Raw genomic sequence first — 25000 nt, 5'->3', positions numbered from 1 at the left:
ATGCTGCAGCTCAGGTCACTCTATCCTCGCATCATGTTTCTGGGGATACAAGAGAAGGTGGTGAAGTGCCTAGGACCCCAGAGATGTGGTCTTCACAGCAGGGTGTAGCTCGAGCACCTGTTGACTTGAGTGAGTGGAAAGGGCATAGAGTACTTGCTAAACGTGGCCCGCACTACTATCCTGCAGTGATTAGGAGTGTTAAAAATGGATGTGATCTTATAGTGAGGATTGATGCTGATCCAGCTAGTGATATCTTGTACAGCAATGTTTTTACCACTGGAAAATTTGATGTTATAAGTGATGCAGTTCCATCAGGGAAACAGCTAGTGGAAGGAGCACGTGTAGTGGTACGTTTGGATAAGGAACAACAAATGTTCTCAGAGGGTGTTGTGTATGAACGTCAAGGTTCACCAACTTGTCAGTACCTGGTGAGAATCAGTGGGGAGGCAGGCAGTCAGGGCTCAGCTGTTACCAATAACCATTGGCTGTTACGACCACATCTACGGTTGTTACAGCCTCCATGGTGGGAGGACCTTGAGCCCCATGGACAATCATCTGTCTTATCCACGGGACCCCATCAGTATAGTTCTCATAAGCCTGGTGGTTATCTCCCACCAAGCTACCAGGAAACTCCATCCCAGCACCTAGTACCTGCTGGACCTCCTTATTCCATTGTACCAACTAACTATGGTACCATTACACCTCCCAACCATGTAACACCACCTGGCAGTGTAGCCATGACACCACTCAGTGGTCAGTCAGGGTCTGCTGGTCTGAGCTCTGGGTCTGAAGAGTTGAGGAGAAGACATGATGAATATGACAGTGATGATGACCTTGGAAGAGAGGATATTACATTTCCTTCAGAAACAGGTATGTCTGAATTTTTTTTTAGTAAAGAATGATGGATTATTTAGATGGTTCAGTAAGATAAAACTGTGATATTAATGTGTGGGTTGGCCTTTGGATACACATGCATGTGTAGGTATGGGTGTTTCAAGGATTTGTATGTTAGTGTGTGAAAGTCTGTATTTCTCATAGATGAAGATATGTAAATGTATGTTCATGAATGTGCTATTGGGATGGAGTAAGAGTTATATTGGGGTGACAAATACTTGGAGTGGAAATCTGTGTGTGTGTGTGTGTGTGTCTGTGTGTGTGTCTGTGTCTGTGTTTGTATTAAAAAGGCTTTATGTATTGGAAGGAAATGGGAGGGAATTGCAGAAGTGGTCAAATAGTAAAGGGTGGAGAGACGGAGAGGAAAGGAAGGATAAAAAAGGGAGAGAGCAAATGTAAGGGATTCAAGAGAAAATCAAGAAAAGTGGTAATAAAAAAAGCTATAATAAAAAAAAATTGGAGCATGTCAGTATGTAATGTGAGTGAGTAAAAGTGAGTTAGGATATGAAAAGGGAAATGTATAAAATGGTGCTTAAATTCTAACACTTTGGTTTAATAGTAATGCATTTTAACCTAGTAATCTTTTTTTTTTTTTTGTCTCTTAAAATAGATTATCTACAAAAGAAAGACACTCTTGAAAGATGAAGTTAATTTCCAAGAGCAGCACTAATTTTCAGTGTAGTTGCTGTGAGCTTATAGACAAAGATACATTCTGGTAAAATGCATATAAACAGTTTTGATTTTTTTTTATTAAAATGTATTGATTCCTTACATACAGTTGAGCATGGGTTAGGTATATGATCCAGCATAAACTAAACTCATCAACACCAGTACATGCATTGTCCACTGCAGCTCTGTTTTTTCTATATTATTTACATGTTAATGGCTTCATAAACACCTAGTCACCAAAAACTCAAATTATTAGGCCTACCTGGCCTTACCTGTTTATCTCGTTCCTTAATTTTTTCTAATAATATTGTTACTAATGTTACTGTTATTACTATTAACACCATTATTGTTATTACTATGTCATTAAAAATACTCATAGTAATAAAATGAAATGTTTCCTACTGAAAATTCAAGTAAAAGAGTAAACAGGTGAGATCAAGTAAACCTAGTAATTGACTCCTTAATAAATAAGCACATGTGGAGCCATTTATGTATTATTGAAATTCATAAAATAAGAAATTAGTACAACATGGCTTTTATATATGCCCTCCTAGCATCTTTGGGTTAATACTGTTTCATCATACATGCTTAGGCAGCACAGCATTTAATATGATCTAAAACTCTATAGAACCACACATCTTCCCTGAACAATAGTAAAGCTTCACATTCATTGAGTAATTGGTACTGGAAAAGCTTGCCAAGTGCAAATAATTAAACTAACGTGAAAGTACCTAATTAGTTCTGGGGGGTGTAGAGGCACTAAAAATGTTTCTTCGTTTTTCATACTCAGAAATTGTGATTTGAAATTAAGGGGAGCAAAGATAAAGTTTGTTTAATCTTAATCCATTATTTAATGATAATACGAGAGAGATTGCTGATAGTTCATCTCCAAGTACTTCAGTTCAATCATCTTTGCATTGCATTGTGTACTTCTTTTCCTGCAATACTCATGCTTATTCTTTTCACTTTTATGTTTACCTTTGTTCATATCATAAGTTATTGGCTGGCTCGCTATCTCCCCTATACTTGTACCACTGATCAGCACAGGCTAGGTGACTGATACATGTTGATGTCCTGCATTTTCTGTGAGATCTACTGTATTTGGAGAAAGGTTGAATGGATAACCACATTAAATTAGATATTAATGGTAATGTGGTCATCAAATCTATTTTTTGGCTGCCAAATGCAATGTATGATAACAAATGAGAGGCTCTCCTATACAAATGATACCAGATTTTTCACATTTTACCTAGGCAAAGTTTTGTCATATTTCAAGAGTATGATTTTACACACTAGAAAAGATGTGTTTTACAGATGAAGATAAAAACTATAAAGCTTTAAAATGTGTAGTTATAATATGATTCAAAGATTACATTTGAATTAGAAATTAGGAATATGGCCCAGGCATTTTCATCTAGGTTAGGCATCATTCACAAGTACAAGAAGAGTTATGAAGGTAACAACATTACTCGTAGATGATGCTTTTCTTTTATTCTGCCTCATTTTGAGTATAGTTCTCCTGTGTGGTTATCTGCTGCAGAGTCATACTTATGACCGCTTGATTGTTCTTTTAATTCCATTAAATTTTTCCTGTCACTCAAATGTCGACATTGGTCATTGTTGGGATATTGGGGCTCTTTGGTTATACAAGAATGTCACTGATAATTCACTTCCCCTCTATGAGTTTTTTTCCTGATTTTTTTTTTCAACCTAGAGTTACTAGAAGTTGTATAACCTTCAAATCAATGACATTTTATGCAAGTTGAGTGACTAAATCTCAATTTTCTAGATACTTTTTTACTGATATTTTTAGGCTCTGAAATGATGACTTCTCCAACCTCTGATAATTTTAAAAGATCAGCTAATATGTTTTTACTACATAAATAGCTGATGATTTTCTATCTTCTCTTTCTTTCTTAGTTGTGTTTTGATTTGCACAGACACCTTTGGTGGTATAATTCTCAAAATTTTCAGTGTGATTTTTTATATGGCTTACCATAATAATAATAATAATAATAATAATAATAATAATGTGAAAGAAATAATTATTTAAACAAGAATAGTAATAAACAAAGGATACCAGGAGGTGACTCTATGATATGGGGTAGTATGGTTTATCAAAGGAGAGTAGGGTGTTTGGCTGAATGATATATGCCATATGATACCAGAATTACCATGTCATAGTCACTAAATTCCATGCATTACCAAAAAAGAGTCAGGAAATAAGATTTGTGATTGCTGATGGAAAAGAGGGCCTGTAAGGGGAAAAGGAATGGAGTGTGTGGCTGGAGAATATTCATCAAACAGGAATGAAAACTTCATGCTTTGGTCTATTTCATTCATAGGAAAAAGTTGGTAAGAAGATTGCCTGTCAGTTTTGACAGCTCATGCATGATCGTGTGAATAGGACCGTGTGCAAAATGCAGCAAGCCATGATCGTGGTGATTAGGGTTTTAGGGGTAATGGTGACCCAGTGTAACTTCAGAGGCAATTTGTGAGCAAAAAGGATATCAGAAGAATGTCAGGACTCAGTTGTTACTGTTTTGATACCTTGTGTATATTTGTGGAGAACAGACTAGGTACACAACAATGTGGCAAGCCATGATTGTGGCTAGTGGGTTTTAGGGGTTTAACCTTCATTGCTAGGAACATGTGATGTTTGCTGATAATTTTGTTTTGTGAATTGTGTTTAGACATAGGTGCTCTACAAGTGGTCAGCAACCAAGTCAAATAGTAGGCCCATGTGACCTCACCTGATTTCCCTTTTCCTGGAGTTTTTGGATGCTATTGATATTGATACGGTTATTATTGTCCTTGACATCACGGTTATAATGTTAATAACTAATAGCAATAAAAAAATATATTTCTAAAAATTAAGGGAAAAGGTAACTAAGCACTTGTGGACCTCATTATGTGTAAACAATGGAGAAATTAAAATCACAGTGGACATGCCAGATATGTACTGCAATCCCTGGTGGCAACAGGTTAATGATACACCTGGGATGACCCCTATGTGATATAGTTGAAGGTGATTTTTGAGTGTGTATGTTAGGCACAACTTCAGCAGTTCTTTTAAGACAAATTAGGAGAATTTTTTGTTAGTCTGAGAAGGCTTGAATCATTTCAATGAAAAAAAAAAAAAAAAAAAAAAATAGCCTAAAATGTCCAGTATTTTCCTTCCTAACTTTGTAGTGTCGTCTGTATAATCACTTTTTGGTTGATATATGGCAGGAAGCATTACTCTTTTAAGATGATTTTCATTCTTAACCTCTCCATGTGACTGGCCTTGTCTGTCTTCATCAGACATGAATGTGTCTCTTTGTGTGTTGGTTATCTGTCAGTTTGTCTATCTGTACATTTGTGTACAATTTTGTTTGGCTCTCCATTAGGTCTGTGTTGCATTCATGTGAGCTATCAGATGTCATCAGAATTGTGCAAAAATTAACATAGTATCATAAATACACAAATATGCATTGCTGCCTTTCTTATATTTTTGTACCTTTATATTAATAATATCTGAGTAGTTCTTATGTAAGTCCCCTTCACATATAAATTCACCATTCAGTGTTGCCAAGTATGAACTGCTTGTCTCAACTCTAGTATCCAGAATACAAGCCAATATTAGTACAGGGTACAATGAGTCAAAACTGGTGACTGACACATTGGCATTTACTGACTAGTGAGAAAGTAAATGGACTGGACTCTACCAGAAAAAATAAATGGTGAATGATAGGACAGATACAGAATTCAAGAAAATTCTAGCACATTGGTTACCCTGCCTGTTGGATAGATTGACATGCCATTTTCATATGTGTCTTGAAATGTTAGAGTGACCAGTAATGTAGTTTCATCTCACTTCAGGTAATTCTTCATAATGTGATAATTTTTTAATATTTGTTTTTTATGCGTGTTTGATCATGTGCGTGTGATGCGTTTAATTAGAATGTGTGTGTGTGTGTGTGTGTGTGTGTGTGTGTGTGTGTGTGTGTGTGTGTGTGTGTGTGTGTGTGTGTGTGTTGTTTTGTTTTGTTTTGTTTTGTTTTGTTTTGTTTTTGACACCAGATTCATCACAATCTTGAATATATCAAACTTCATTTTTGTGGAGGCAATTTTTACATCATGTAGCAAAATATTCAGATTTCTGAACTTTCTTAACCCTGACAGTAATTTTTTATTTATCATTTTGGTATATGTATGAGAGAGAGAGAGAGAGAGAGAGAGAGAGAGAGAGAGAGAGAGAGAGAGAGAGAGAGAGAGAGAGAGAGAGAGAGAGAGAGAGAGAGAGAGAGAGAGCATGTGTGTGTGTGTGTGTGTGTGTGCTTGTGTTTTTATGGCTGTATGATAGGTCTAGTGTTTTCTTTACTATTTTGAAATTGTTTTATTCCCTTTGCTTTGGTTAGTTTATATTACAAACTTTTTTTCCATGGCTTTGTTGATATTTTGTATCCTTTTTTCTTTCCTTCTTTCTTTTTCACTATATTTGTGTTTAATTCTGTTTTCTTTTTCTTTTTTTCTTTCATATTTTCTTATTATTGTTGTTTTATTTACACCACTCTCAGTATTTCAAGTCTTCAAAACACAATTTTTGTCTAATTTTTCATTTTCAAATTATTAATTTCACTTGTCATTGCTGTTTTTGTGAGTGTGTGTCCCATTATGAATATTATTTAGTGATGACTTGATTGTTAATTATCATTGTTTTTTGCATTATTATTATTGTTATCATTATTGTTATTATTTATATTATTATTATTATTATTATTATTATTATTATTATTATTTTGTTTATTTATTTATTTATTTATTTTATTATTATTATTGTTTTTGTAGTTGTTCTGTTGCTATTGCTTCTATTATCATTGTTGTTGTTAAAGTTAGTATTGATACTATTATTGTTTTTAATTGCTATCATTATTATTGTTGTTGTCTCTTTCTTTATATCTGTGTTGGTTATGTTAGTACCAGCTAGCACTAATTTCAGTATAGATGAGAGAGAATGAGTGAGTGAGTCAGTGAGTCAGTTTTCTTGAAGCATACCTAGTGTTGGGGGGACAAAAAAGAAGAAGAAGAAGAAGAAGAAGAAGAAAAACTGGAAGTAATGTATCAGGTTTGAATTCTGGACCAAAACATGACCAGGGATTTGAAAATATGGTTGTCACATATATGATTAAGATACTTTGACATTTTTATTTCATACCTTTATAACTATAACTTTATAATGTTGTAGCTTTGTTGTTATTGTTTCCATCGTTGTTTTGTGGGATATATCATAGTATTTTTGACATTGTAGAATACTCGTTGTTATTGCTTGTTTAACATTTTACAACAACTACTGTGTCTACTGTCAGTGTTATGTAATCATAAATGTATAGGTGGGTGTCTGTAACTATAGGTACTGGGAACATATCTATTTACTTGTTATAATTTTCAAGGGTGTTCATTTTTATAAGTGTTAACTGCAGTGTATAGGGATGTAAAGCATTATTATTATTATGGTTATTGTTGTTATTATCGTTTTTGTTTTTATTTTTGACATCTTTATCATCATTATGGTTTTTTTTTTTATTATCATCATCTTCATTATCATTGTCATCATCACTAACACTATCACCATCACTATTGTCATCATCATTATTATTATTGTTATTGTTATTGTTGTTATCATCATCATCATTATTATTATTATTATTATTATTATTATTATTATTGTCATACTTACTTTTATTGTTGCTATTTATCATTATCATTTTCATTATTGTTATTTTTACTATACTTTTGTTGTTGCTATTATTATTATTGTTGTTGTTTTAAAGTACAACAAACTGTGTGTGTGGTACCATTTGTTTCACATGTATGAAAGGAGGAAGATCAGGATACACTTGGTAGCAAGGTATTTTGAAGGCAGTTGAAGAATTTGGTATATGTCTGAATATCTGTGCCATTAAGATGTTAGAAAAATTATACATCTAATTTTTATTTTTTAATTTAATTTATCTATATATTTATTTATTTATTTATGTATTATTTATATATTTATTTATTTATTTATGTATTATTTATATATTTATTTATTTATTTATTTTCAGGTCACTATAGTGGTAACCACAGGTCGCTGTCCCTGACTCCAGGTGCTTTGGGTAGTAAATACATGGGGGATCCCAAAAGGGCCTCTATGCACAGCCGTGGGTCTACCTCAAGCCTGATTGAGCATGGCAGTATTGGGACCACCACACCAAGATCGACTCCAGTGACACCAAGGTACGGTCACAGTATTCTTAAGAGACTGGACTTCATCTTATGTGCGGTGCTGTTGCCCCATTTATTAAAATATCTGCCACGATTGGAAAGCTAAGACCACTGATTTTATTGTATTTTTTCCTATTTTAGATCTAACTTAACCCCGCTTTATACAAAAAATGAAGCTTTGTTAACACTCGAATTGTATTCGTAAGAAATTCAATGGGAAACAGTGGCGGCGGCTCTGTGGGAAGGATGGATGCAGCAAGGAGAGTCAGAGACAGGGATATTGTTCCAGACATCTTTCCATGTATGGCAAAAGGCTTCGAAGCTCATCCATTACCTTCAGTGCTGGTAAGTTCATGTAATTAATTGTATTTAAAACTTTGTCTAGCAGTAAAATGCATGTTATTCCAGTTGAAAATGTGAACTGGATATCCATGAATGTCCAGCATCTAAGCATTACTACTTAAACGATGCCATTTCTTGTAGTTAATACTTATTTTAGGGTTTAATACAACTAAATGAAAGAATATCGCCATATTTGCTGGATAACTATTCATGAACTCAGAAGTTTTTAAGGATTTAAGCATAAATTTCACATACATGAAGAAATCAGCAAAACATATTTATTAATTCATTTTGTTTGCATGTGAGGTTCAAGTCATTAAATGAGAGAAATTAAGAGATTCTTAGATTTTTTTTCGATATCTTACCCTCTCTTTTACTATAGGAAAGACACTCCGAGTGTTGAAGGGAACTGGGAAGAGATGTCATGTGATTCGGATACATCTCCAAACTTTAATCTCACTGCCCCAAGATCCCAGGATGAAACTGAGGCTGCAAACATGCTGAGTAAGTCATGTATTATTATGGTTTGATTGTATACTATAGTTTGCTGCTGAATTAGATACTAATAGCCATTTCTTTTTTCCCTCTGAACTAAATTATGGTGTGTATGTAGTTAGCATATAGTTGCGCTATCTCCATATCCACTAAAGGTATTGTATATTATAGTTAATTTTTCCCACTATATTGTGTTTTATATGGCAGGTAGGTATGAGCCATTGGCTTGCACTGACTTTAAGAAATCATAATGTTAAATACAGATTGTATAAATCGTCACAGTTGAATTCAAAAATCATAAATGCATGACTGATTAAGTGAGTTATTAATACTGTTGAATAATCTACAAAAGTTAAACAATTTGTGATAAAAAGACAAATTCATGAGATGTTAAAGATATTTATGTTAAATCTGATTTACTGTGGAGTACTTACAGTTGTATAATGATAAGTATATATGTAAAAAAAATGTTTTGAAATTTACAACCACATCTTTTATTTTCAGTGACGCTTAGCAACTCCTCGAGATCTACAACCCCTGCGGGCGGTTTCTCTCCAACATCCATATCACCAAGAGCTATCCAGAGTCCTGTAACTGTGGGTCCCAGAGGAAATGTTTTTATGCCCATCTCTCAACCTGGCGCCCCAATTACATCTCCTACTGGTCGCCAGTGGGCCTCACACGACCATGTCAGTAGACATCCTGCACCTGCTCTCCCTCAAAGACAGCCTATTATTCGGTTTGTAAAACATTTATTTCTTGTTGCTTGTTTTTTTCTTGGAAAGAATTAAGATGTTTTATGTATTTGTCATGTAAGAAATTCAATGAAGAAAAAAAGCACTTTACCAGTTCATAGATCAAGGCCTTTAATTCTTCAAGTCTAGTTGATTATTATTATTTTTTGCTAAATCTGAACTTAATCTTTAAAAAAATCTTGAAGTACAGAAAAAAAAATTTAAATTCTCTTTATTATACTTGCAGGCCAGAACTAGTTCGTCCAGTGACCAAACTGCCATCAACAGTTAGCCAAGCAACGGGTGGCACGAGTGTGATCCGAGCCTCCCCTAGCCATGCCATGCCTGTGGGTCAACCCCATGGTGTATCATCAGCCCTTAGTATTCAGGGTCCTCAGGCAACTTTGGCAATGACAGGGCCCTCAGGCATGAGACTGCATCAGGCACCTGATTCTGTCATACAAGATGGAAGAGGTGTCCTTACTATCCACCCTCATGTGAGCACCTTGAGCAGCCAGGTGATTACAACCTCTTCCCAAGGCCATCATGAGAAGATAATGGATTCAGGAGAAGCAGTTGTCTCAGAAGCTGGTCAGTCATCTGCAGTCATCTTGGAGAAAGCTCTCACCTCTGCTAGTGAATCCAAACCAGATTCTGAACCGCAACCCCAGGATCTCTCTAATAGATTTCGGCCAATTGAGAGATTGGGGTTTAGTAATGAACAACCCGACATTGCAGACATGAAGTCGGGGAATGATGGGGAAGGGCACATGGGAGGTTCTGGGGAGCAGGAAGGACTGTTGTTGCGTGCCAGTAGTGCTACTGTTAGAGAAGGTAAAATAAATACATCTGATCAGATGACTACAATAGAAACTGTAGGTATCAAAAAAGAGGAAACTCCAAATCAGAGGACTGTTGTGAAAACAGAAGTGATGCCACTAACAACCTCATATTTAACTGGGCCAAACTCAGGAGCTGTGATAATAACTCAGCCAAGAAGCCATGTGTCGCTTCCTTCTACAGACCATGTTATGGTTGATGCTTCATCTGGGAAAGAGGAAGAGGGAAGGGAAGTTACTTGGGATCAACAACAAAACCAACCCATGTATCACTGGAGTCAGCTTGTTCCTCTCATTACTACACCCAATAGGAATGCAAATAATCAACAGCCGCCAAAAAACGAGATTGAAGTCAAACCAGCAACTAATGGTGATGTGATAACTAATGGCAAGGGCATAGCAGAGAGCATGAATGATGGAGTTGCTGGGAATAACAGAACGAGAGAAGATGGACAAGAGCGGAGAGAGTCATGCAGTCAGGAAACGGACTTCGACATGACGGCGGATGATGATGATGTTTTCCTGACTGATCTAGATAACACTGCCAGTACGAATAATAAGAGAAGAACTCAGTCCTTGGGGTCATTTTCTGGGAAGGAGGAGCCAAAGAGTCCAAGAAAGGTGTGTGTAGGGGTGAATGCTGCAAGATATATTAGCTTAGTAATGTTCTCTATTTTTATCTAGTGTTTTGTATCATTACTGAAACTCAACTTAACTATTTCAGGGTTGTTTATAATTGTCTTATGAAAAGAAAGCTACAAGTTCAAGAGTATTACACTATAGTAAAATTTATGGTTGTGATTAATTTCAGTTACTCTGTGTATCTTCTGAAATTTAGATCACATACATACCTTACCAGAAATTTATGTATTATACTTTACAGGGAAAAGGTGAAAGGGAGCACATACGAAGACCAATGAATGCATTCATGATCTTCAGCAAGCGACATAGGCCATTAGTACATCAGCGATACCCTAACCAAGATAACAGAACTGTTTCTAAAATCCTAGGAGAATGGTGGTATGCCCTAGGACCTGAAGAAAAGCAGAAATATCACAGCCTTGCCTCTGAGGTAACTATATTATTTTGTATGTTGAAAACTAAAACAAATTTAATAATGAACAGATAATTTCTCCTTTGTTTTGATTATTATACTTAAGATTCATTTTATTCACTGTCATGAATTCCCAACTACTTTCCATTTTCCAGATTAAAGAGCATCACTACCGAGCCCATCCTGACTGGAAATGGTGCAGCAAAGATCGACGCAAGTCATCCACCAGCTCTAACAAGGGAGATGGTCCCCCATATACCCCAGGAGGACCAATATCAGAAGGAATGCCTCTTACTCCAGGGGGCCCTAACAGCAGTGGCCCACCCTTGACTCCAAATGTCACCTCAGCACCTCTCACCCCTGGTCCCCAGGATCCACCCACCTCCACAGCAAGGAAAATCCCAAGCTCTGTATCAGGAAACCAGCTGACCATATCACAACCAACCACTATGACTAACAATGTGGTATGCCATTATCTTGATTTGGTTTCCCTTATTTTTGTCGTACTTTAGTTCTTTTTTCTCCAGTTTGCTCTCTCCTCTTTTTGTTCCTCTTTGTATTCCCTTTTGCTGATTATCTTGTTATCTTTTCCCTGTTTTGTAATATTTGGGCATTTACTCCCTTGTATATTCTAGCTTATTCATCTTTGATTATATATCATTTTGTTTACCCCATTTTTCCTGCTTTATACATTCTCCTCCTCCTCCTCCTCCTCCTCCTCCTCCTCCTCCTCCTCCTCCTCCTCCTCCTCCTCCTCCTCCTCCTCCTCCTCCTCTCCTCCTCCTCCTCCTCCTCCTCCTCCTCCTCCTCCTCTATTGTTCTTGTAGTGTATCCTTGTCTTTTTCCTGCCTTGCTCAGACTTTCGATAAGAAATGCAAGATTAAGTGTATTTTCCCTTTGATAGAAATTTGGAACTGAAGTGCTCACTGTTTTTTTTCTCCACTTTTAATACTCTTCACCACATTTATACTATTGCAAATCATCATAACATTCATGCACCCCTAAAATCTGGTTTAACTTGATACTTGTGGTAATATATGTTTTTTTTTTTTTTTTTTTCATGTGACAAAGCAGATTTCAGTGCCTGGACATGGTACAAATGCCAGTGGGCCAAGAAGAGATACCATTGGCTCAGAGGTGTCAGATGATGACTCCAAGATGGTTATATGTGAGGAAGGAGCAGCTGAGGGGAATGGAGATAAAACAAGTGTTAAAACAGGTTGGTGGTCCCATCAACATTCTGTTTGTATGGGAATATGAATTATATAGTATATGTATAAGTCATGCTCATGTATGCGTGTACTGTTTTTAATTTTTATCTGCATATTTTGTTTACTCTTCTCAAGATTAAATTGTCTCTTCTTTACCCTCAGATGTGAATAGTGAGATAGATTTAGCGTGTAAAGAGCGTGTAGGTGATTCAGATTCTGAAACTCAGAGTGACACAGAAGTTAGTGAGCGGTTGCGAAGACCTTATTCTCCTCCAGGTAGTGGAGATGTAAAGTACAAGCCGAAGCCAATTAAAGGAAGGTAAGTCATAAAAAACTTTGATATATTTTGATATTAGAGTGTGTGCATGTGTGTGTGAGTGTGTGCATGTGTGTGTGTGTCTAGAATACACTTAATGCAAGGCATATCTTTAATTCCATGTCTTCCTTCTCCTTTGCAGACCATCTCTTTCAACAGAGGAAGTAGTTACACTTTATGGCCCAACAGGTTCAGCTCAGTTAGGGGCTGATCAGCTTAATGCTGCTGGTAAACCGTCGCCTATTCACTTGCCTTCTACCCCAACATTCCACATGCCTTCTACATCTTCATTGCAGTCAACAGGCAGTGCCTTCAGGTGTGTATGTGCTATTTAAAAATGTAAAGAGGAATCCTTTTTATGTTACATTTTACTGCTTTAAATATACTGCTATTATTCTCTCTCTGTTGTGGTTTTGTTATCAGTTAAGATTTTCCTTCTGTTTTTTTTTATGATGGCTTGACTGAATAAGGAACTAATGTGATGATACCATTAACAGATTTTGGGGATCATGTAGTAAAAAAAGAGCAGAAAAAAACAGCTAATTAGAATATTTTTTCTTTACAATATGTAGTCTTTTCAGACATTCTTATGAGTGCATGAGAAAATCTTTTTTTGTAATGTGATAGCCATCTTAAAATAGACCTTAGAATCTGATGATGAATTTTGAAAAAGTAGTGGAATCTTTTCAACAATTTTGTCTAGTGTTACAGTGCTATTTTCTGTATTGATTTTGAATTATGTTTACTACATATCTATGTAATGGTTTACTTTTCAATATTAACTGATTATAACTTCAAAAATGCATGCTCTTAATGTCCTCATGCAAAACCTATTGTGGATAGCACAAGGTTATCTACATAATCACCAATGTCAGCTGTGAACTAAATTTTCTTAATTCAGCAGGTCAATGCCACCTTCCCCAAAGGTGAGGAGTGTTGGAGAGAACAATATTCTGCAGCAAGAGAATGAAAAAGGCACAGGGTCCTCAGCCAACCTTGGTGCCAATATCAAGATCATTAGCAATGTGTCTTCACCAGCTGGGCAACGAACTGTTATGAAGACCAATCAAATCAAGTCTATTCATAACCTCACTGTCACCACCCAGGAGAGGAAACCTGTGTTAGTTGACACACCAATTAGTCTGCGCACAAGCAAGAGTGACAGCAATAAGACTAACTTAGGAGGTGTTGCTGGCACAGGTGTTACACTCCCAGCTGGAACACAGGTTATCCCAAGCAGTGGTCAGCAGGTGTATCACTCTGGGATCATCACCACTACTGCTTGTTCAACCACTACATCTGGAGGAACCATTCCTAAAACTGCCATTTTAATGCCATCAGGCCATTATGCCTTACTGAATACTGGTGTTAAAGGTGGTACTTTAGTGGCCCCTGGTGGAAACTCTCCTATGCACGTCACCAATGTGGTAGTGAAAACAACCCCAGCAACCCCAGTAGGTAGCCAACCAAGTGTAACCAAAGCAGTCTCAACAGGGTCTGGTCAACCTACACATGTGCAATACCTTGTTCCGTCTTTCACTCAAGATGGCAAGCTGATACTGGGAAGTAACTTAATTGTGTCAGCAGACCCTGCTAAACAGTTGACTGTTACCCCAGTCTCTTCCGCAGCAGGAATGAGGATGGTTCCGTCCACAGGAGTGACGACCACAGATCCAGGGGGTGTCATCAAAACCATAACAATGGCTGGAGTACCGAAAACTACAGTTGCTTCACAAGCTCAGGGAATGGTGTTGATCTCAGGGTCACGACAAGGAATTGGAACTGTTGGACCTCAGCTTGGAGTTAGTCAAGCAGTTTCCCTTACACAAGCATCTTATCAGACACTCCCAGCAGGTATGTCTAGTAGTGGAATAGAATTTAAAGTTTTATCCTGTCAAGAGTGTGTTGTGTTTTATTTTCATGGGATAAGTGAATTGCTTCAGAGTTCAGTTAGTTACATGGTCATCATTATTAAGATTGATACTTTTTATACATTTAATCCAGCACCGACTGGTATCAGAAATCTCTGAGAGTCATAAACTCTGGTGATTTCTAGCGATGTCCAGACTCTGGGCGCGGGGGTCCACTACATGTAGCGGAACTTCTCGCACCATGCGCTCTGGCGCGTTGCTGCGTGTACAGCTATACCCCACAGACCAAGTGGTATTTTATGACGCTTGTACAAGTGACCTGTCGAGAAGGGATTAACTTTGTGTTTTATTTTAATTCTGCTCTCTTTAATTCAAAAGGACATTCCATGATATAACCACTGTTTATAGCATTTATAGTTAAAGTTTTTATGTTAATTATGTTATTTTCTTATTTACTGAAGTCTATAAATGTTAACATAGATTCTTAGGGGAAATAGGGATAATGTTAGTGAAAGATGTTAAAAAGATTTACAATAATGGAACATGAAAATATTCTGTTGAAACAATTTTGAAAATATTCCATTGTAACAATTTTATTTAAGTTGTGCATTCATGAAATGAAAATGAAGTTCACACTGCAGAAAATTAGGAGTGATTCTTTTACTTATTTATGCTTTTTAATCAGTATCATCTGTTCTGAACAAAAGATAACTCTTCATTATTATATATCTGCAATAGCCATAGAATTAAATTTTGGAACAAACAACTGACTTTCATAGGTAATGTTTGTTTATTGGCAGAGATAATTTTTTCTTCAAATTATGATTGATAAAATGTATAGTACTCCCAATAGTATATATATCCCTCTGTGATATCTTGTAATGCTTTCAGATCAGTGATTTACTGCGAATTTTCTTGTGCAGAAACATTTATGTTATCAAGTAACCAGAATGACATTTTCAAAGAGAATATACAAGATTGTGCTGTGTGTTAAGTATCTTAATCTTTTTGTATTTTCTTACTATTACAGTAATGTCCTCAACTTGACACACAGTAGAATGAGAAAAAAGATAGCAAGTATCCAAAGTTGAATTCTATAGTGAAGACTTGGTAGTGTCTGAAATTTACTTTTATAGTAGTAAGGAAACTTGGGAAGAATGGAAGGGTAGAACTTTTGTCTGGTAAATGATGCAGAATGAAAAATTATAAAGGAAGGCAGTTTGTTCATACTACTTTTTTGCTAGAAATATATTATCTATTTTGTTTTAAGTAAGCAACTATTCTGTAAGGAGTGCTAACAGTTAATATTTGTACCTTACAGGTCGAGGGTCAGGAGGAGCTGCAGCAGTTGTGACAAACTCTCCAGCTGCAGGGTCCATAGCTGCCATATCTTTTCCTGTGCAACAGTCATCACCTCCACAACAATTGCAACACTCACAACAGCAACAACAGCAAATACAACAGCAGCAGCAACAACAGCAACAACCACCTCCACAACAGCAGCAACCACAGCAACAGCAGAAGATAAAAGCCCAGGTAGCAAACATACCTCTTGCAACCACAGGGTCTGGCATAGCAGGAGCTGGAACTGAGGAAGAGAATTTAGATGATAAACCAAAATTTATTCTTGCACCAACCCCTGCCCAGCTAGGCAAAGCTCCAAGGCAAAAGAGACAGTCCTCAACAGGTTTGTGAACAACAAGAAACACATATTTTGTTTTTCTAGTTCATGCAGAGAAGCATTTGGATAGACACAAACATACAGGTACATACTCTTGCACACACAAATGCACATACCCACTCCTACACCAGTTGGATAGTTTTCACATGAGAAGATGCTTTGAAATTTTTGCAAATATGTGGTATAATTCTATATTTTCTTCAGATTTTGTTACCCTTTTCCTCTCTTTATTGTTGTTTAGGACAAAACTCTGCAATAGCAGATACCCCACCACAACTGTCTCCAGATATAAAGATGGCACCCCCACAGCCACCCAGTGGAGAGACCAAGGTGTCTCCAGGAGGAGGCAACAGCAGTGAAAGTGATTTAGCTGGAGTTCAGCACATGGCATCGGTTCCCCCATCTCCCAGTGGGAAGAAAAGTTTCTTCAAGAAAAATATAGAGGATGGCATGGACAAGTAAGATACATGTTCTTTCCACTTCAAAATATGGGTTTGGTAGAATAATATGAAGTACAGTTAAGCCAGTGCCACTAGTGATGGTATGTAACATACACATCATGTCCACAGTAAATTTAGTTTAATTGTTTACATATAGATGATTCCACAGTGCTTAGTCACCTAGGACTCGATTACTAATTCTACCTATCTCTCTTGTTTACCCTTTTCCTTGATTTTTGGAAAATCTTTTTCACTATTTGATGATATAATTGTAATTACTGTTATAGTGATAATAGTATTGATATTATTAATAATAATAAAAAAATCCTAGAAACTCGAGGAAGGGAAAAATAAGGTGACTCCATGTTGGCTTAGCACTTAAGGCCATCTGTGTGTAAACAAAATTCACTAAACTACAATGAACATTACATGTGCCCAGCAGCAGAGGGTTGATAGATAAGTTAAACAAGAGTATTAATAGTTTAGGTGAGCACTGGTTAGTAAAGCTTGATTATAGATGTATGATGTTCAAACGTTTTTGCATGTAGGTATTTGATGTTTTCTTTAGTTGAAGAAAAACAAATGCAACAACCATCTTGATGGGTAAGAATATCTCTGGCAGTGAGAACTGATAAAATTTGTATAACTCTTAGAAATGAACTTGGAATATTAGAAGTAAGAAGGGGATGCTGTAAAAAAAAAGAAGAAGAAGAAGAAAAAAATTCATTGTTGGCTGTTTAAGTATTCAAGTTTTTCAATTTTGGTGGATTTTTTTTTTTTTTCAGTAGAAGTGACATTATAAAGGAAGAAAGTTATACTGAGTTCATTATGGGGAGGAAAAGTTGAAGGTGTTTAAGACTGAGTTGCATTATTTAGTATTGAAATGGTAGAAAAAAAAGTAAAGTTGATAAAGGCTGAATTGCATTATTTATTAATAATTTTATTTGTTAGAAGATTCTAATGTAGATTGTAATTTGAATTAACCCACTCATGCTGGAAAATGTCTAATTACATTCAGGCAAACCAGTTCCAAATGCTGAATGGCAAGTGCGAATGCTACACATGGTTGAGCCTGCTCTTAGTTGTTTCTGGTAAACATTTGCTCAGTTATTAGGCTTAAAGTCTCTTTTTAGTCTCATTTTCTAAAGAATAATTTATGCCACAGCTACAAGTATAAAGGATTGGGTAACTTTATATTTCCCAAAGTTTTCATACATGGCTGACTGTACATGAAACCCAGTGCTTGGCTCAGTGTGGTTTGGGGAAATCGTGTCATGAATGAGTTAAGATAGGTCTTGATTCACTTACAGTACCACATATACATCTCTCACCATTAATGACTCTGCATATATTCTCCTCCCCAGGGTCTTAGAACAAGTAAACTTTGAACAGAAGTTTGTGGCACTCCCGGAGTTTAACCCTGATGAGGTCCAGTCTCCAAATGTTAACACTAACACCGTCCCTTCTGTTCCATCATCCCCTCGCACATTTATCAGTTCATATAGAAAGAAGAGAAAGCTTTCCAGTGAGTACTCTTGATTTTGGTTCAGATTTTCTCATGTGCTCATTTAAAGATATATTATTCTGAAGAAGGATTATCTTATGTGTTATAGCCTATGGTGCTGTTTTTTTTATATCACTGTTTGCATAGATTTTATTGAAAAAGTGTATGTAAACATTTTGGGATTAAGCTACTTGGGTCTAAGTGTTGTTATTATCTTCTCTTCCTTTCTGTTTACTTTTGCTATTTTTTTCATATCTTCCTTTCTTTTCATTCACATTGTTTAACTTACCTTTCTCTCTCTTTTTCCTTCATGCCCTTCCCTTCTGGACTTGTCTCTTCCCTTTTTCTTTTTTTTTCTCCCAGCTGTACTTTTCTTCTTTCTCTACCTTTTCCTTCCTTTTCCTCACCTCCCCTCCCCTTCCCTTCCCATCCTTCCTTTTTCCACCCTTTCCTGTCTTTCCTTTTGTCCTCCCTTCCCCTTCCTTCCTCCCTTTTTATTCATCTTCCCTTTCTTCCTCCCTTCCCCTTCTTCCCTTTCTCACTCTCTCCCTCCTTTTTTTCCTTCCTCCCTTTCTCCCACTCTTTTTTCTTCCCTTCCCTCTCCTTACTAACCATCTCTTTACCATCCTTCCCTTCTTCCTTCCTTCCATATATTTTCTTCCCTTCCCATCTTTACTAATTCTTTACCTGTTCTTCCTGTAGCTTCCCTTGCCTGAATTTTTCTTCTCTTTCTTTCCCCAGTTAGGTTCCTTTTTTTCCTTTCTTATCTTTTCTTGTCTCTACCCTTCTCTTTTCTTATTCCTTCCCCCCCCCTCCATCCCCTTCTCTTCTCATCTCTTTTGTTCCCTTCCCTTCCCTTCTCATCCCTTTTGTTCCCTCCCCCCTTTCATACCTTCCCTTCCCTTCCCTTCCCTTCCCTTCCCTTCCCTTCCCTTCCCTTCCCTTCCCTCACTTCACTTTACATTCTTATTCCTATTCCTGTTCCTAATTTTTATATTGTTTTAATTCTCAATTCTAAGTGGAACATTTTTGTGATAGAACAGTATCAGATTCATGAAATTTACCAATTGACACACAGAATACTTGTATGCAAGCACTGCCCAGTATGTTTTTTTCCCCCTTCCCTTCCTTTCCTATTTGTATTTCTAATGCTATATTTTATAAATACCTGATTTTAAGTGGAATGTCGGGCATTAGGCTTACATGAGCAGCTGCTCTGCCAGGTGCATGGCTAGTAGGCCGAGCGCACGCAAACATGTGTGTGTGGTGACAAGACTCTATGCCTCCTATTTGCAATATTATTTCCTTTTTATGCAGAAGCATTTTTAGCTTTTTTGCCATTTCCAATGTCCATATTTGTCATTTGATTTTCATTATCCAGATGGTAATAGACTGTTTTCTTTGCACAGACTCCATATCATCTCTCTAGGTAGTCTACAACTCAGTGCAAGAAAAATAAAAATATTTAACATTTTGTTATTTGTGTCAATTAAATATTTTTTTTTTTGTAATTTGAAATTTTCTGTAATTCAACCTGGAATATGATGCTGAGCATGGAAATGTGGTGTCCTCCATTGAGCTGGTGCTCTGCCAGTCATGGCTTACTGACAATACATTCCATTCTCAGTTATCGATGGGAATAATGCAAAATTCGCCAAATGAGTTTAACCTTTTTACGGCAAGAATTTAATCATTCTGTGTAAGTCATCCCGTGGGCCACCGTCGCCTTAAGCCGAATGCGTCAATTTGTCCCCCAATCCTCTCCGTGCCGCCGTACACATTCCCGCCTGAGCCCATTTTCTATGACTGGTCTCACGTGACCGTTAATACGGTTAATCACCTCCCAAAGGTTTATGCACTTGTGCTAAGTACCGTCACTGCTTAGCTAATGTAAATTTTCACCACTCCAATTTTCCTTTTCACATTGCTTGAGCAGTTTTTCATACAAGGACCCAGTTGCAGCATATCCACTCTGAAATTAGCTTTTGATACAAGGAGATTGTGTACAAAGACTTCACTGCTTATTTTATTATTAATTTAATTATTCATTCATTTATCTTTTCACATTGCTTCACATGTTCTCAGTCACCAAGGAGCCAGTTGCTAGATCTACCTGACTTATTTATGCCATTAATTGATTATTCAGAGAAAAAAATGCTTTCTATTAATATTGTGTTTTGTAAATAATGATATGATACTGATTATGATAGTATTGATAATATTAATTATATTCTGTAATGATAGTAATAGAAATAAAAACTTTTTTCCAAAAAATCGCGGAACAGGGAAAACAGGTGAGGTCAGGTAGGCCTAGTAGTAGACTCCTTGGTGATTAGGCACTTGTGGAGCCATCTGTGTATATAAAAAAAAATAAAGTAAAGCCATAGTGAACAGTGCATGTTCCCAGCGTCAGTGAGTTAAGAAATTTGGATAATGAATGAGTGCATAGGAATGTTTGAAAATACATAGCAGTATTTTAAATTACTATTCAACAATTTCTGTTACTGCATAAAATTTGTGTAGATAATATGCTTAGTCAGTGAAGCCTATTTAGTGTTTGTCTTGTTTGGATGACATAGGCTGTTTAAAATGAGATATCGGCAAAAAAAGAAAAGAAAATGAACATTTCTAGTGTCGGCTTACTTGCATTCAGACTCATTATAATCTAAAATTAATATAAAAGTTCAGATAAGATGAAATATAGTTTCAGCTTATATCTATGCATTGGTTGAGTTTGTTAATGATTGATTAGTATTTTGGGCCCTGAAGATTGCTTGCTGACCTCAATTCACCAGTTTATCAGCTATCAGTATTCCAAATTTGTAGCTCAGCAGTTATCAGGGTAATCAATAAATAAATTCTAGTCATTAAGCAAGAGAAGGTATTGCAAGTTGATAGATTTTTGCATTATTTACTTGTGTTTAGAGAAATATGCATAAACAGTAATTTAGTTCTAAGTATTGAAAAGATTGTTCTCTATTTACATTTTATGACATGACTCTAAAGAGTGAGTTCTCTACCCATAGCTGGAGGTGAGGAATCCGAAGCCGAAACCCCCATGAGCGTCACCCCCCACCTGACTCCGTCACTCACTCCATCATCCACACTACAGGGATCCAAGTTCTTCCCTCCTGATTTCAACCCTGAAACTTTCAAAGGTATGACTTTAAAGCTTCCCATTTTCCCTCTCACAAGTGTAGTTTGAAGTGATTATTTTGATATAGTGAGTGTTTAATGGGAGGAATGATGTTGAATAGCCTGAAACTTCATTTTTGTATATTTATCTCCCTTTAGAATAATTGTGTTTTTTATTACTGATTCTACTTCTACTACACTCTCTACAGAACCCAGACCTGAAACAGCTGATATAGACTCTCCAGCTGGTGGACGTTCACCTAGAACTCCCAAAACTCCACGTGATGCAGATAAAAGTCACTCTTCCCTAAGACATATTCTTGACCAGCGTCGCGCTCTTGTCATGCAACTGTTTTCAGAATATGGCTGGTTTCCATCTAGTAAGTACAGTGGTTTGTAATGGTGGAGACTTGCTGTGGTATTTTCAGTAGGAATATATGATATAGTAATACAAGTTCTTTACTGGCGTAGTATTAATATGCTTGAAATTTACTCCTTCCTACAGACCAGGCAGTATCAGCATTCCAAGCACGTAATTCTGATATTTTCCCCACCAAGAGCTGCCTTATCTTAAAGATTCGTGAAGTACGACAAAAAGTTCATCAGAACACTCCAAACACTCCAGGTGTACCAAGTAGTCCCAACCCAGCTGCTGCTGCATCACATGGAGCACCAGTGCATCCGCAACTTTCTCACAATAATCATAACAGTAAGTAGAGATATCAAGAAAAAATGATAAATGCACTCACTGTATGTGCATATTAACCCATTGGATCCAGGTTGCAATCACTTCACAGCAATCACATCACCAAAAATACGGGTGTTAGGCTTATGTGAGCGGCCGCTCTGCCAGGTGGCTGCTTGTAGGCCAGGCGCGCACAAATACATGAGTGTGGTGGCAAGACTTTATGCCTCCCATCTCTAAAGTTATTACTCCTGTTACGCATAAGTGTTTTTACCTTTTTGACCATTTTCTAGTGTCCATATTTGCCATTTGATTTGCATTATCCAGATGGTAATTTTATATTTATTTATTTATTTATTTTTGTCTTCTATGCACAGACTCCAATCATCTCTCAAGATAGTCTACACTGAGTGCAAGAAAAATAAAACTATGTAACACTTTTTTTTTTTTTTTTTATGTAATAGTAAATTTTCTGTATAACAACCTGTGTTGCTGCTCATGGTGCCAGGAATACAATCCTGAGCATGGAAATGGTGCCCTCGTAGAGCTGGCACTCTTCCAGTCACTGCTCACATTTCATTCCACACATACATTGAAGGGAATATTGCAAAATTACCAAATGAGTAAAATAAAACACCCAATAGGTTTGTACACTCTCTGCGAGTCTATTCCATCATCCTGGCCTTCAGCCACAACACTCACAAGGGCAGGTTCGTGTCACCTGGCCTACAGCCAGATTTTCCCATGATGGCATGTTCACGTCACACGGATCCAACTGGTTAACTCCATGCCACCAGGAAAATGCTGTGCTCATTTTTTATTTTTTTCTGAAATGTCTCAGCACATAGATGGCTCTGCTAGTGCTTAGCCACAAAGGAGTCAATTAGTAGACCTTGTGATCTTACCTGAATTCACCTTTCCTGGAATTGGTGAGATTTTTTTTTTTTTTACTGCAATGAATATCGATGGTGTTATTTTCCTTATAGATATTGTAATTACTATAATGTTATTGACATTAGTAACAGTAATAGAAGGCATCGTAAAAATATTTTCAAAAATCAAGGTGAGGTGAGACAGGCAGTACTCGTAATTGGCTCATTGATGACTTAGTACAATTGTAGCCCTTTATGTATAAAAACAATCTATAAAGTAAACTCATAGTGGACATGGCAAGTACATACATACTTTGCCCGTCGGATTTGGGTTAACAGAATATATATATATATATATATATATATATATATATATAACATGATCTTCCATAAAACAAACAATATGAATATAAACTTCTTTCCATTATTGCTTACTTTTGTATTAGGATTATAATTATAGTAAATGCTCAGGCTTCCATAATATTAGACATTGGTGTGTGATTATTATATGTTTATTTATTTAATTTATTTATTATTATTATTATTATTATTATTATTATTATTATTATTATTATTATTATTATTATTATTTATTATTTATTATTATTTATTTTTTTTTAATTATTTTTTAAATACGCTATTATGTTAGATTGTTTGTAACAACAGCTACAGACCAATACTAAATCTAGGACTTGATTCTAGAGCAGGAAACATTTCTGTCATTCAGATATTTTTAGCTGGTCCAGTATAACACAAGTCACATATCAGTATTAAGGAAATGTTGAGCTCTTGATAACTTTTATAATTATTTTGACCTGCTTTTACACACATGTGCTTACTCATTAGAACAACCAAGATAGAGGAAGTAATTTTTTTTTTTTTTAACCAATTTGGATAAAATTTTGGGTTAAGTTTGACAAGGCCTGGGTGCATGGCTATTGCCATGCTCATTGCTGGGCTTATAAGGCAGCCATTAATTTTTGCCATAGTGTGCTAGGACACCGTCCAGTACATTCAGCCCTAGCATATTCATATAATTTGATTTTTACTCTTACTCAATTTCAAATCCTTAAAATTCTTTTTAGCTTATTATGCTTATATCTCACCAGATTCCTCTTGGAATACACTTAGATTTTAAGAGAAAGGATATTGATTTGCCTTATTGTTGATACACATCATTACAGGTGCAAGAGGATCCCTACCTGCAGCAGTGCCAACGTCAAGCCAAGCCTCCACCACGCTCCCCGTGACCACGTAATGATAAATTATTGCTAGATTGTTAAGTCATTGTTAATTTTCATTTTGTTTTACCGGTGTCAAACATCATAATAAAAGAAATATATTATTGGTATCTCTAGTGCTTGATATTATCAACAAGTCTGTGATTTTTTTCCATCAATATTCAAGAAGCTATAGTTGTGATCAGTGGTTTTGATGAATCCTCCACTGTAGATCCTGCCTGCCACCCATGCTGCCCGTGCATTGTTGCTCAATTGTTGCCTCTGTGAACTTGTGGCAGGATCAGTGACTTTGGACTTTCAGTATGACAGTAAACAAGGTATATTTGTCTATGTGGAAACTGTTGAACTCAGAGGTACCTCTGAAGATCAACTCACTGGTGATGTCACAGATATCATTTAGATGTTGCTCATATTTGAACTGATGATGCTTCAATGTTTTTACCTGAGAAGACATCTAATGGAGACCTTTAATCAGCATAAATGAAAAGGTAAAAAAGTTTTAAAACAAGTTTTGTAATTTTCAAATAGCTCTGCCTAAGAAGTGATATAGTTTGTTATTACAAAGTTCTAGTACATTATCTGATTGCTTGGAATTTTTACAACTGTCTTGTATTTTGTATTGTAAGACATTACTTGCGTGTATGTGAGTGTTGTGTTTGTGTATCTTTCTTTCTGTGCAACACAGAACAATGGCTGAGTAGTTCTAAGGGCACACACACCCGAACCAATGGCTTTGGGGAAATGTATTTCATTTGAATGGAATTCAGTAGG

At 36.3% G+C, this 25000-nt stretch overlaps 1 protein-coding gene across 1 annotated transcript in view; it reads left to right on the top strand.

Moving 5' to 3' along the window:
- The window catches only part of LOC119577825 (protein capicua homolog), a 25252-nt gene extending 306 nt beyond the window's left edge, over window positions 1-24946 (top strand). Inside the window, 20 exon segments of the mRNA XM_037925418.1 lie at window positions 1-870; window positions 7650-7821; window positions 7951-7996; window positions 7998-8154; window positions 8533-8655; window positions 9151-9385; window positions 9628-10840; window positions 11103-11291; window positions 11429-11737; window positions 12345-12492; window positions 12647-12803; window positions 12943-13116; window positions 13705-14654; window positions 15993-16358; window positions 16594-16810; window positions 18157-18317; window positions 21323-21454; window positions 21641-21811; window positions 21937-22140; window positions 24173-24946. The exon segment at window positions 1-870 is cut by the window's left edge and continues 306 nt beyond it. Coding sequence (XP_037781346.1) covers window positions 1-870; window positions 7650-7821; window positions 7951-7996; window positions 7998-8154; window positions 8533-8655; window positions 9151-9385; window positions 9628-10840; window positions 11103-11291; window positions 11429-11737; window positions 12345-12492; window positions 12647-12803; window positions 12943-13116; window positions 13705-14654; window positions 15993-16358; window positions 16594-16810; window positions 18157-18317; window positions 21323-21454; window positions 21641-21811; window positions 21937-22140; window positions 24173-24246 — 6068 coding nt within the window. The 3' untranslated portion in view covers window positions 24247-24946.
- Window positions 24947-25000: the final 54 nt, after the last annotated feature.

Source organism: Penaeus monodon, chromosome 10 (assembly GCF_015228065.2).
Source record: "Penaeus monodon isolate SGIC_2016 chromosome 10, NSTDA_Pmon_1, whole genome shotgun sequence".
NCBI lineage: Eukaryota > Metazoa > Arthropoda > Malacostraca > Decapoda > Penaeidae > Penaeus > Penaeus monodon.
This window is presented reverse-complemented; position numbering and strand designations above follow the sequence as displayed.